Here is a 12922-nt window from a genome sequence, read left to right as displayed (position 1 = left end):
CTTCAGGTACAGAAGAGATGCTTTCTAGGGACAGGATAAAAAAATGTGAGACACACACACCACTAGGGTTCTGCAATGGACTGAACGCTTGTCCCCTCGAATTCATGTGCCAAAGTCCTAACAATGTGATGGCGTTATGTTTGTGTCCCCCCGAATCTGTGTGCTAACGTCCTAACAATGTGATGGTGTTACGAGGCAAGGCTTTGGGGAGGAGCTCGGGTTTAGGTGAGGCTGTGAGGGATCACGGGATCCCAGAGGGCTCTCTCCCTCCGCCACATGAGGATGCAGTGAGAAGACCGCCACCTGTGAACCAGGCCTCAGGCCTCATGAGACACTGAACATACCAGCACCTCAGCCTGCACTCCCAGCCTCCAAACCCGTACAAAGTGTCTGTCGACTGAGCGCCCCCAGCTTATGGCACTTTGTTACAGGAGCCTGAAGGGACGGAAGAAGATCGTCTCCAATCTGAGTTTCGCTGGCGTGCAGACCTGCCCATGGACCGTTGCCTCGGCAAGGAAGGCTTGCTCCTCTGACTCACCATCTTTGTCGATGGCAAATGGCACATCTGGAGTGACGATTTCATAGCTGCAAATCTGGCTGAACTGAGGGGAGCAATCCGCGTCCACGGCCTCCACCCTCAGGATGCTGTCGTACTGCTTGCCCTCGATGATGGTCGCCTTGTAGGACTTCTCCTTGAACACTGGCGCATATTCATTTACGTCGTTCACCTGAATATGGACAGTTGCTCTGGAGGAAGAAGAAGAAGGAGAAGGAGAAGAAAAGCTGCGTGTTCGGTTTGTTTTTTTTTTGTTGTTGTTGTTTACCCAAAGTCTACCAATTCAGCTGTGTTTTTAGATTTCCTTCTGCTACTGTCTCGTTTCATGAAGTTCGTATGATGGAGATAAAAATCAAACAAGTCATTGCTTTTACTTTCATGTGGAGATAACTTTTAAGAAAGTCAAAATAGGAATCTGAGCAGATTATTCCAGGACCCAGGAGGAAGACAGCTCATTAAAAAAAAGGGGGGCCAAAAAAAAGGGGGGGGGCAATAATATAAAATAAAAGAGACTTGGGGTTCTCCTAACAGTGTGGGTCAGGGCATGCAGAAGAGAGATGAACTAGATAAGACAGAATGAGAGCCAGAGGAAGAAGGGGCGAGATGTAGACAGGAGATGGACAGGGAGTCTGATTAGGAGCACGCGCACAGCACTGTCCCTCCTCTAAGGAACAGAGACCACCAGCAAGCCACTGTTGCCCATCACTTGTTAGTGATCCAACAAACAGGGGATCCAACGTGACCTCAACGTTGCCCTCCCCGCAGACCCCTTGCTGCCACGTTCTGCCTCCCCGCTCAGGCAAGAGGCAACCAAGGCACCGTGAGGCCCGATGCAAAGAGAGGGCTGTTGATCAGGGCGTGTTTCTGACAAGATCTCCTACTGAAATCAGGCCTTTTGCAAGGACCACAGTCATGCCACACTGTGCAAGAGGGATGAGGAGGGGTTCGCTGGCACTCAGCACCCTGGCGCTCACCAGGACCCTCTGCACCCAGTGCCTTAGGTCCTTCCTGACCCTTACAGGGGCTCCCCTGCTCTTGTCCCCTGCCTGCCCCTCTCTCCTGTGCCCAGGCGCTAAGTAGAAACTGAGACTCAGCCAAACGAAGTCTGCCTAATGCCCAAGGGATGGCGAATGATGGAGAAGACGGGAATTCTATCTAAATCCAGGTCTTGTCCAGAGTCTTGTCGGTAACCCTGGTAGTCCTTAGCAGGCAGGAAGGAGAGGGGCACAGCCAGGATGGGGCACAGTGGCCAGCCTGCTCTCACCAGCACAAAGGAATTCCACGTCCTCAGAAGCCACAGGAAGGGCGTCTGGGTGGCTCAGTGGTTGAGCGTCTGCCTGTAGCTCAGGTCATAATCCCAGGGTCCTGGGATCAAGTCCCGCATCGGGCTCCTGCTCAGTGGAGAGTCTGCTTCTCTCTCTCCCTTTATATAGCCCCACCCCGGCTCCTGCTTTCTCTCTCTCTCTCTGTCTCTCTCTCTGTCTCAAATTAAATAAATAAAATCTTAAAAATAAATCAACAGTCTTGGGGACAGGGGCATTGGTCACTACTGCTTTCTTCACACATACCCTGTCTCTGCCCAGCTTACTTACTTATGAGACTTTTTCACGCTGGTGCCATCCGGCCCCTTGCCGCAGTCATAGGCCTGGATGGTGAATGTGTAGTCTTTCTGCAGCTCACAGTCCAGTTTCTCTTTTGAGCGAATTATTCCCTCACCAGTGGACTTATCCACTACCACTGCATCAAAGGGGACATTCTGCCCATGAATTTTAAATCCACAAATCTCACCTAGGGAGTCAAAGCAGCACAGGTTAGAATTTCTGCCCCATGAGTCCACACATTGCCCCCGCCCCTCCCCATCCTTATGCTCCCAAAAAGAAAAGAAACAACAACAGTTCAGCAGCCAGGGGTTTAGAGGGTCTGTGCACAAAGCAAGAGCACTGTGCTTTGTGGGGTAAGTTCTGAGGGCTTTAGTAAAAAGAAGCATGTGTCTGGCTTTCCAAGCAACTTGCTTAACTTTGCATCCATTCATGCAGGAGTACAAAAGAGAAAAAGAGAAAATATAGACAGGCATTTCACAGGAGTACTTAAGATAGCTCCAGGGTAAAAGTAGTCTCATTAGCATACAGCCATGGCCTGATAACACTGAGGAACTGACCCCAGCTCTTGGGGACAGCTGGGCAGTGATTTAGATTTGGACCAGAGAGAAGGCTAAAATGCAGTTAAGTGTTGAGAGAGGAAGAAGTATGACATATAGGTTCAGCACCATAATTGCAGAAATTCTGTCCAGAAAAAAAAAAAAAAAAAAGTCAAAAGAAACAAGTCTTCCTGTGCAATGAGCCTGGCTAAAATTAGGGAATCAAAACAAACTACTGAATGAGAAAGGTAGAAATACCAACTTCTCAGGCATCCATTTCAACAGCTAGAGTCTACTATTAAGATCGGTTCCATCATGGGGAGGGATTCGCTAGACTTGCCTTTGTTTCCAACGCTACCCTATCAGACCTGAAAAAGAAGCCTGCCTGGGGACATCCAGAGATCTAAGTTGGCTCACAAACTTAGTTGGGGTGAAAATCTAGGTTTCCGTTCTTGCCCGTGGGAGAACAAACATAAGTGTTTTGATGTACATATAAAACTTCAAAAAAAATGTATTTCATATAAAAATGAGACTGCCCTCTTCCAAAATTATACCTCACAGAAAACAGTTACAAAGTGAATCTCTGAATTGAGGAAAAAATGTACAGTACTATCCATACAGTTCAAATGGATGTCTGATTTCCAGATATTTCTAACCAAGGGTTTGGTTACATACAATTTCCATCATATATTTAAAAATAGAAACAAAGTAGGAGAATAAATCAGAGTAAAAGAGCATGACAGTTTCTTCTGTTTAAGGGCTGATTCCCAATTTTATAAACAAAGTTAGTGGGTTAATATTTATAAGAGGGATAGAAAGAACCCTTTATCACCTTCTTTGGTGACTGTCACCTCAAAACTCTCTAAAGGGAGAAAAGATAAACCCATGTCAGTAATGCAGGAAAGAATAAAGATGGAACAATAAGGAAAAAAGTCAAAGATGCACATATTACATAGAAAAGCTTGACATAATTTAACAATCAGCTTGGTAGCCACTCCCTAGAATCACTACAGTGGAACTAGATCTTCAGGAGCCCAGTGTCTCTGAACCCAACCCCACAAACTACTACGTGATGTCCTAGAGGTGAAATCTGCTGCAAAATTTCATAACACCAACAGGTGTCATTTGGACCATTTTTAATGACCACTTTCACAGTCACAGTTAATAAGTAAACCTATTCATTAGTTTGCAGTTTTCAGACTTTTCCTTTTAAAATTAAGTTCTTGTGGCTTAAATCTGGTAACATTCAACCCAGCAAGAGATTCTGATGAAACAGAAAACAAACACTTGGAGCAAAGGGTTTTTAAACTTTGTTCTCAAGCTGGAGAAATAATCACAATTTTCTAACCTAAAAGACCCAACTAAGGCAATGCACACAAACCCCTCTTCTAATGGAACATCTGCTTGAATGTGAACTGAAACCAGAATCCATTTTAAATGCGGTGATGTCGCAATGACCATGGCTTTTAGTGAAAACGCAGTCCTACTAAGTCAACAGACTGCTGCCTACGGTGGTAGGGGGAAGGGGCTGACACGCAGAGGTCAGGAGGCCAGGAGAGAGTCCTGCTGCCTCTCGGGGAGGGAGCCACAGAGCCGGCCTCAGCAGGGCAGCTTCTCTTCCCTAATGGCAACATACCTGAATTCTCTTGCTTTTCAATGGTTTTACCATGTATTTGCATATCCCTGAACTGTGTTTCATTTTGTTTTTGAGATTTGAAAAAATGGTATCACATGGTATGCAATTTTTGTGACTTGCTTTTTTTTTTTTTAAGTTTACTTATTTTATTTCTTTTTTCTTTATTTTACGTAGCCTCCACACTTGGCAGGAGCCTACTTAAAATGCAAAGTTCGAACTCATGACCCTGACTGAGATCAAGACCTGAGCTGAGATCAAGACTCTGGATGCCTAGGGAGGTGGGCGGGGGTGGGGGTGACTGGGTGACGGGCACTGAGGGGGGCATTTGATGGGATGAGCACTGGGTGTTATTCTATATGTTGGCAAATTGAACACCAATAAAAAAAAAAAAAAAGACTGGATGCCTACCTCGCTGAGCCATCCAGACCCCCTTTATTTTTTTAAGTAGGCTCCGTGCCCAACATCGGGCTTGAACTCACAATCTCGTGATGGAGAGTTGCATGCTCTACTGACTGAGCGAGCCAGGCACCCTGTGCCTTGCTTTTTCACTCAACCTTGTGCATCTAAGATTTATTCATTCCTCTTAGTGGATATAGAATACAGTTTATTTACTTTCACTACTACCTTCGGCGAGAACCCAAGGAGTTAGAGCAGGTACATGCTTAAGACACTGCCTGGCACTCAACAAGTGTTCACTATCACTATATTTTCCATTGTGTGAGTGCACCACAATTCCTGTTTCCTGCTGTGAACAATGCTGTGATAGGTATTTCTAACCATGCTTTCTGTTGCACATTTGCAGTCACTGTAGACCTTGTCCTGTCCCAAAACAGGAGCCACTAGCCACATGGGCTGTTTAAAATTAAATTAAAATCCATATTAAAATTGAATAATATTGGGGCACCTGGGTAGCTCAGTTGGTTAAGCATCTGCCTTCAGCTCAGATCATGATCTGGGAGTCCTAGGATCGATGCCCCCATCAGGCTCCCTGCTTCTCCTTCTGCCCCCCACCCCCCCCCCCGCCCCCCACACACACTCGTGCTCTCTCTCTCAAATAAACCAGTAAAACCTTTTTAAAAAATTGAGTAATATTAGAAATCAGTTCCTCCAGCACCCTGGCTGCCACACCTCAGGTGCTCAGTGGCCATGGGTGACTAGTAACTATCAAGCGCAGGATGCAGACCCAGAACGGCAAGTTCTAGTGGACAGAGTGCTCCGAGTCAGGGCAGACAAACTATGGTGTGCGTGCTGAATCCAGCCTCTGTGTGTTCTCAACTAGCCTAGAAGTTAAGAGTGGTTTTTACTTCTTCAAATATTATTTTGTGACACAAGTAAATTGACTAAAATTCAAAGTTCAGTGTCCATAGTAATGTTTTTTTAAAAAGATTTTTAAAAATTTATTCATGAGAGAGAGAGAGAGAGATAGAGAGGCAGAGACACAGGAGGAGGGAGAAGCAGGCTCCATGCCAGGAGCCTGACACGGGACTCGATCCCAGGACTCCAGGATCGTGCCCCAGGCCAAAGGCAGTGCTAAACTGCTGAGCCACCCAGGGATCCCCCCATAGTAATGTTTTATTGGAATACAGACATGCTCATTTATTTATGTATGGTCTATGGCTGCTTTTCCATAAAGTGGCAATGCTGGATCACCACGAGAGAGACTCTACGGGCCACAAAGTCTAAGACTTTTACTACTAGCTCCTTACAGAAGCTGATCACTAAAAGATGAATAGATCACTAAAAGATGAGAACTACTGAGTGTCAGGTATGTCAAGGTATGTCAAATTTCTAGAATGTTCTAATTCATTATATTATGTTTACATTTTGGGGGGTGCATATTAATACTGCATAATGCATTTTAAAATAAGTCAGGTTGCTCAGTTTTCAACTCAGAGTTTATGCTTCTAAAGAGAAAATTGTGATCAGATCTACATGATCTGAGTTGGCATACCTGAAAGTGACAAAGGATTCCTTCCTGATGAAGGCCTCTGCGTAGGTGAGTGTGGAGTTAAGACCCTGCGATGAAATATCTGACTTGGGTAATGCTGCCTATGTAGTCATTGCTGAATAAAACTATAAAGACGCCCATTCAAGCAACGTCCTTGAGACTGTTCTGACCATGAGATTATCATGAGGAGTGGAACTGTTTGCCAAAAGATATACACTCTCAAACTCTCTCCTTTGAGATACCAGGCTGGGAGGTAGGAGGAGGAGAATGTAGAGTATAGGAAGGCAATGGGGAGTTTCAATTTTATACTTCAACGTTCAGGGGAGGCTTCGTTGATAATGTCTGAGTAGAATGCAGAGGGTATTAAGGGAACAAGCCACATGATTATCTAGGGAAGAATTTCAGATGGGACAGCAAGTGTAAAGGTCCAGAGGCAGGCTGCATAGGAACAAGGAGCCCTACCCTGCTGCAGTGGTTAAGCAGAGGGGAGGCCAGCAGATGGGGCCCTACAAAGACAAGTAACCTGAAGCCACAGTGGCTGCTACAAGAATTGCAGCTCATTCTCCAAGTGAGCAGGAAATGACTGGAATGTTTTATGCAGAGAAAAAACTACAGTTTATATTTTGAAAGAATCTAACTGACTTCTGTGTTGAAAATAAGTCTATAAGCAAGGATGGCTACAGGAATGACGCAGGCACAAGAGGCTGAAAGCCAGAACCGGGGGCGAGCGGGATGGTGAGAAGTGGCCAGATTTGGGGTGTGTTCTGAAGGTACGGACAATGTCAGGGGATTAGGAGTGAGAAACCCAAGGACTCCTAAATTCCCTTCAGTTGACATGGGAGAGACCACGGATGGAAGGTCTGTATGGGGGAAGGGGAATTCATATTTCAGCTTTGAACGTTCATCTGTATTATGATCTATTATAAGGAATAGTGTCTCAAAGATATGATTATCAAATTAAAGAATATAAATTATTTTGAAACTCCCGTATTTCTAGACTTCTCTCTAAAAGACTGGATCCATTTATAACGAGAAGAGCAAAGGGTGCACCTCCATCTTTCCTATATGTCCCCACCTATTTTGAGTATTTAAGTGGCTACTTGAATCATGGGCTGCGCCAGAAAGATGCAGTGCCTCAAATCCACAGGTACTTATTAAATCGCTGGCAGCCTGGGTCCTTTCGCCCAGAATGACTTTAGACACTGTCTGGCCAGGTGGCAGCTCGCTGCAGTAGGAGCTGTACCCACTTCACAGACCTGGGTGACCCTCCGCGTCACTGAGCCCACCGAGCCACCTTCTGCAGACCTGGAAGTGTACCCACTGCACGGACCCATCTCGCCCTTTCATTAAAACATAACTACAGTAACATGACACGGCCAACAGAATTAACAATTCGTTAGGAATTTTCATAGTGAGTGTCCTACTGCTTCTCCAATTACACTCAATTTATCATCTTCTTCCCTCCAGCCAGGGCCCGGTTTCCGTTACTTTCTGTCCCCATTCTCCCAGGAGCTGATCTGTTAAACTTTGAAGTTGTCACAATCCATTCTTCCTCCCTCTTTCCTCCATGCTTCTACCTACAGCTCTATTATTACACATACATGACAGTTACATATGTGTAGTATACATGTTCCATGGGCACTTCACGGTGACCGCGTGTAAGGTGCATCTCTGCCCCTCTGTATTCCCAGGCTGCTCCCCTGGCCTTAGCCTTCTTTCAACCTTTACAAGGAAGGACTTCTCAAAGTCACCTCTCCCATCCTACTTTCTTTCTGCCCTGCTCCGTCCCCAATTCAGACCACCTACTGCTGCTCTGCGAGGTAAGTCTGCAGAAACCTCCACTCTCATCATATGCAAAATGTCCCACCAGCTTTCCTAGGTGACCTCTCCAGCCATGCTGGCCTCCACATTCACCAGACCCCTTTCCCCGCTCTCTTCTCTCATTCTCCAAGAGCATCTAAAATAGCCAAAGAGGGACACCTGGGTGGCTCAGTCGTTGAGCATCTGCCTCCAGCTCAGGGTGTGATCCCGGGGTCCTGGGATTGAGTTTTGCATTGGGCTTGCAGTGGGGAGTCTGCTTCTCCCACTCTCTGCGCGTCTCTCGTGAATAAATAAATAAATAAAATCTTTTAAAAAAATAGCCAAAAGAACTTTACTGATGCATTTTTTAAGCAAAACATAAAAACATAACAATGGTTAAACTCAACAGAGTACAGATTTTTTAAAAGATTTTATTTATTTATTCATGAGAGACACACAGAGAGAAGCAGAGACCTAGGCAAAGGGAGAAGCAGGCTCCCCACAGGGAGCCTGATGCAGAATTCAATCCTAGGACCCAGGGATCTTGTCCTGAGTGTGAAGGCAGATGCTCAACCACTGAGCCACCCAGGAGCCCTCAGAGTACAGATTTGACTTCTCCATGTCCAAAGTCACATCCAGGGTTCTGGGCTGACAATGACAGCCCTCCCTTTTAGAAACCCAGCTTCAGGCTGGCCCTGCCTTCTTCCAAACCGGAATATGGCCCCACACTACACTGCTCTTTCCTAAATGGAAGGGGTATCTGCAATGCCTATCCTATAAGTCTCCCAGCTCCTGGGGCGGTCCTGCCCTTATATGCACTCCTTATGGTCTCTAGTACTGACTCCGTTAGGGTTCTATGGGTGTAACAGACACCCATTCCAGCTAACTCAGGCAAAAAGGGACTTCAGTGGAAAGCCATCAGGAGCTCACAAAATTGACTGCAAACCAGAGGAAAGGACTTGGAAAGACCCAAAAACCAAGGCAGGAATAGGACCCATAACTCCCAGAGCAAAACAGCCTGGGTGGATGGAATGCAATTGCAAACAGTATTAGCAGCTTTGTCCCTCTTCTCAGTATTCATATTCACGGAGGGAGCATCTGGTTGGCCAAGCTTGGGTTGTGTGTGCACTTGGCTGGGGAAGGCGTGGTAATGGACTGCAGATCCACCAATCTGAACCCAGTGGGGAAGAGGTTAGAGGTTGTTACTACTACACTCTTGCTAGTCCCATTCTTGTCCCTAACCCACTTGTCTCTACATAGCCCTGGTGCCCACGCTCACCAGGTGGATGTCCAGGCTGACCCCGCCACCCACCCAAGGGTTACCCTGAACAACCCAAGCAGAGCAACCAAGGGCTACTACACCCATTCTCCAAGCTCCTCCCTGGCTACAGCAACAACTCCCAAATTTCAGTATGCTAAGAACTGCCTGAGACGCTTGCTAAAAATGTGGTTTATCAGGCTCCATCCCCAGAAATTCTGACTCAGCAGCTCTGGGGTGGAGCCCAATAAAGCTGCATTTTTAACAAGTGTCACCAGATAGCTCCAATGCAGGTAAGCTGTAGTCTATACTCAAAAGACTGGCCTGATGGAGGCTTCCAAACCTCACTGGCTAGATACAGGCTTCTCAGGCTCTCCCCCTGGAGATACAGACTCAGCTGAGAGTAGGTCATCTGCACTCAAGGCACAGGCCTGGGTGATTTGGACAGGGTATTAAAAATCACATGTGCAGTAACATCCCATCTCCTCATGTTGGCAACAGAAATCCTCTGGCCCCTAGTTGATTTGCAGCCCTCTGTTCCTGCACTGTGTGTTCACCCCACATGCCACACGAGCTGACTATTTATGCCTCCCTTTGGAAGCCCCTCCGGTTCCCACCCCTGCTCCTATCTTTCCCCTGCCTTCACTGGGTATGTCAGTTCTGCTCATCCTTTAAGCCCAGTCATCTGTGAGCCTTCTCTAACCCACATCATCTCCTCTTTTTAGCACTGCAGTTCAGACTGCTCTCAATTAGCACTAAATTAGAAACTCCAAGTAGCCCCATTTAACTCTTTGTCAATGCTGGTTTTGCCTTCCCACCTAGATTATTGGTGCTTAGAAAACAGGGACCAACTTTTATGCTTCTTTCCATTCTCTAGGAGACCTGGCATGGCTACCTGATATTTAATAATTACTATCTCAAACCTCTCCTGGAGGCAACTGCACTCAAAATGAATTCCCTCTAGCACTTAGCATGGATTTTCTGTCCAGACACTTAAAAGTGCTAACTTGGGACACCTGGGTGGCTTAGTGGTTGAGCGTCTGCCTTTGGCTCAGGATGTGATCCTGGGGTCCTGGGATCAAGTCCCTCATCGGCCTCCCCACAGGGAGCCTGCTTCTCCCTCTGCCTGTGTCCCTGCCTCTCTCTCTGTGTCTCTCATGAATAAATAAATAAAATCTTTAAAAAATAAATTTAAAAAGTGCTAACTCAATGGAGTACCGCCTTATGTTAGGCTGAACCACGTGAAATTTCTGGCATTCTATTTTTTCCAATATTTTGATATTTTCAATATACAACAATGACAATTTCATGTGGTATAACAGAATATATCCAACTCATTGTGGCAAACACAATGCCTGCCCAGCTGCATGGGCTAAAAAAGCAGAATTAGTGGTGATGTGTGGCAGTCAACCCCACTGGCCAACCTTAGGGCACATGAGTCACACAAATGAGACCGAATGTGGAGATTACAGATCTGAGCTGGTTCTAGCTAGATATCAACAAAGATACGGTTCCATTCTTGCCCTGAAATTTCTTTCGAATTCTCTTCATATTTTAACTGTTTAACATCTTATAAATTACCCAAACTCCATCTGGGAAGGCAGGAAAAAGAGCGCTGGGCAGGAACCACATAGTAAACGGAAGGGCCGCGGGGGCTGATGGGTGGTGCGGGGCTTCTCCTCCAGGCAGTGGGGAGGGATGGCTGTCAAAACAGTGGAACAAGCCCTGTATAAGGGGTGTGAGGACTTAACCTCCCACTGAATACATAAAACATACAACATGCTTTCATATCCACATCTACTTAGGCTATTAGCAGATCATGGAAAAGGGTTGAGAAAGGAATTCACTCATTTTAATTTCCTAGAATAGCTGACAAGTACCAAGACTTGAGTCTCTGGGTTTCTCCCAAGGAAACAATCTGGGCTGGACCCTGTATGTTCAACATGAGTGTCTGATTGGTGACGGTTCACAATGCACTCTGGTAACTAAGCTTCCAACGCTTCATGTATATTTATTTCGGGGCTTCGACAAGTAAACTCTGGTGGTTGTCCACACTCATGTCCTGTGATGGGATGCGACTGTGAGCCAGGACATTTATAGAGCGTTTTAAAGATAACATCAGGGGGTGTCTGGGTGGTTCATTTGGTTGAGCATCTGCCTTCGGCTCAGGTCATGATCTCAGGGCCCTGGGATCAAGCCCCACATTGGGCTCTCTATTCCTCGGGGAGCCTGCTTTTCCTTCTCCCTGTCACTCTCCCTGCTTGGGTGCCCCCCCCCCCCCTCTGTTAAATAAATAAAGTATTTTTTAAAATAATAGTTTTTAAAAAAGAGAACATCAGGGAAGTGGACACAGCAAATGTACCAATCTACACTGGAGCCAGACCGCTGGGCTAGAAGGCAGCTCTATGGCCTATGAGCTGTGTGATCTTGGGCAAGGCCTCTCATTCCTTCTACGAATGTTTGTGGAGCATCAGCTACTCCCACATGCCAGCTTGGGCACTGGGGATTAACTGAAGAACAAGGTTGTCAGGCTGCTGATGGACACACTCAGACCTCCATTCCCTCATCTGGAAAGCCAGCAGCAGCGGGAGTACCCACTGCAGGAAGCTATTGAAAAGAATCAGATAAAGTGACCCATGGAAAGCCCTTCGAACAACCTCTGCCATACGGTAAGTGCTCGGGAAGTAGTAGATGCTACTACCCGCACCGGCACCATCATGGTGGCAAATTAAACTCCATGCCATCACCAAAACCAATCAAAGATCAAAATAAGCCTCCAAATGGGGCCTCTGGCTTACCCCAAAACACTAGTTAAGAAACTCAGTGAGAAAATGGAATACCATGAAGGCTATTACAGAAAGATAGAAAAAATATTTATCACACAATGTTAAATAAAAAAATATTTCTAAAATATTCAACTATTAATAATAACAGCAGCAGCAAACACTATATATATAGCACTTACTACATATCAGGCATTGTTTTGAGCTCTTCATATTTACTTATTTATTTTTTAAAGATTTTATTTATTCATGAGAGACACACAGAGAGAGAGAGAGAGAGAGAGAGAGGCAGAGACACAGGCAGAGACACAGGCAGAGGGAGAAGCAGGCTCCCTGTGGGGAGCCTGATGTGGGATTCAATCCCCAGACCCCGGGATCACAACCCGAGCCAAAGGCAGACACTCAACCACTGTGACACCCAGGCACCTGAGCTCTTCATATTTATAAATAAGCAAATAATCCCCAAACCCCTGAAATATGTGGCATCACTATCCTTGTTTTACAATGAGGAAACTGGAGCACAGAGATGTTCAGTCATTTGCCCAAGGCCATCCACCCAGTAGTTGCAGAGGCAGGACTCAAGCCCAGGCCAGTGGGCTGGGGAAGGCAGGTGTCTGTGTTCCTGATGGTACCCGCCTGCATGGCCCCAGGGGGCAGTGTTCTGTGCTGGACAGGTGCCATGGCAACAGAGGACTAGGGAGGCCCTGCAGAGGCTCCCCTCCAGGGCAGCAGGAGGAGGGCTATGCTTTAGTAAGAGTGTTTGCAGAGCAACTCCACTCCCAGGCATACACCCAAGCATGCTGA

The 12922-nt window shown here is 46.3% G+C and overlaps 1 protein-coding gene across 4 annotated transcripts in view; it reads right to left on the bottom strand.

Moving 5' to 3' along the window:
* Positions 1 to 12922, bottom strand: part of CLSTN1 (calsyntenin 1) — an 82917-nt gene that overhangs the window by 20909 nt on the left and 49086 nt on the right. For 2 of the 4 annotated variants that reach the window (XM_077891296.1, XM_077891294.1), the window contains exons 3-5: positions 3526 to 3555; positions 2149 to 2344; positions 539 to 747 (exon numbers count right to left, since the gene is read on the bottom strand). In XM_077891296.1, coding sequence (XP_077747422.1) covers positions 539 to 747; positions 2149 to 2344; positions 3526 to 3555 — 435 coding nt within the window. The remainder of the gene's footprint in view (positions 1 to 538; positions 748 to 2148; positions 2345 to 3525; positions 3556 to 12922) is intronic. The other 2 variants (XM_077891293.1, XM_077891295.1) reach the window with 1 other exon arrangement.

The sequence above is a fragment of the Canis aureus genome, chromosome 3, assembly GCF_053574225.1.
Source record: "Canis aureus isolate CA01 chromosome 3, VMU_Caureus_v.1.0, whole genome shotgun sequence".
NCBI classification, from domain to species: domain Eukaryota; kingdom Metazoa; phylum Chordata; class Mammalia; order Carnivora; family Canidae; genus Canis; species Canis aureus.
Note: the sequence above shows the minus strand (reverse complement) of the source record. Positions and strands in the feature narration are given on the sequence as shown.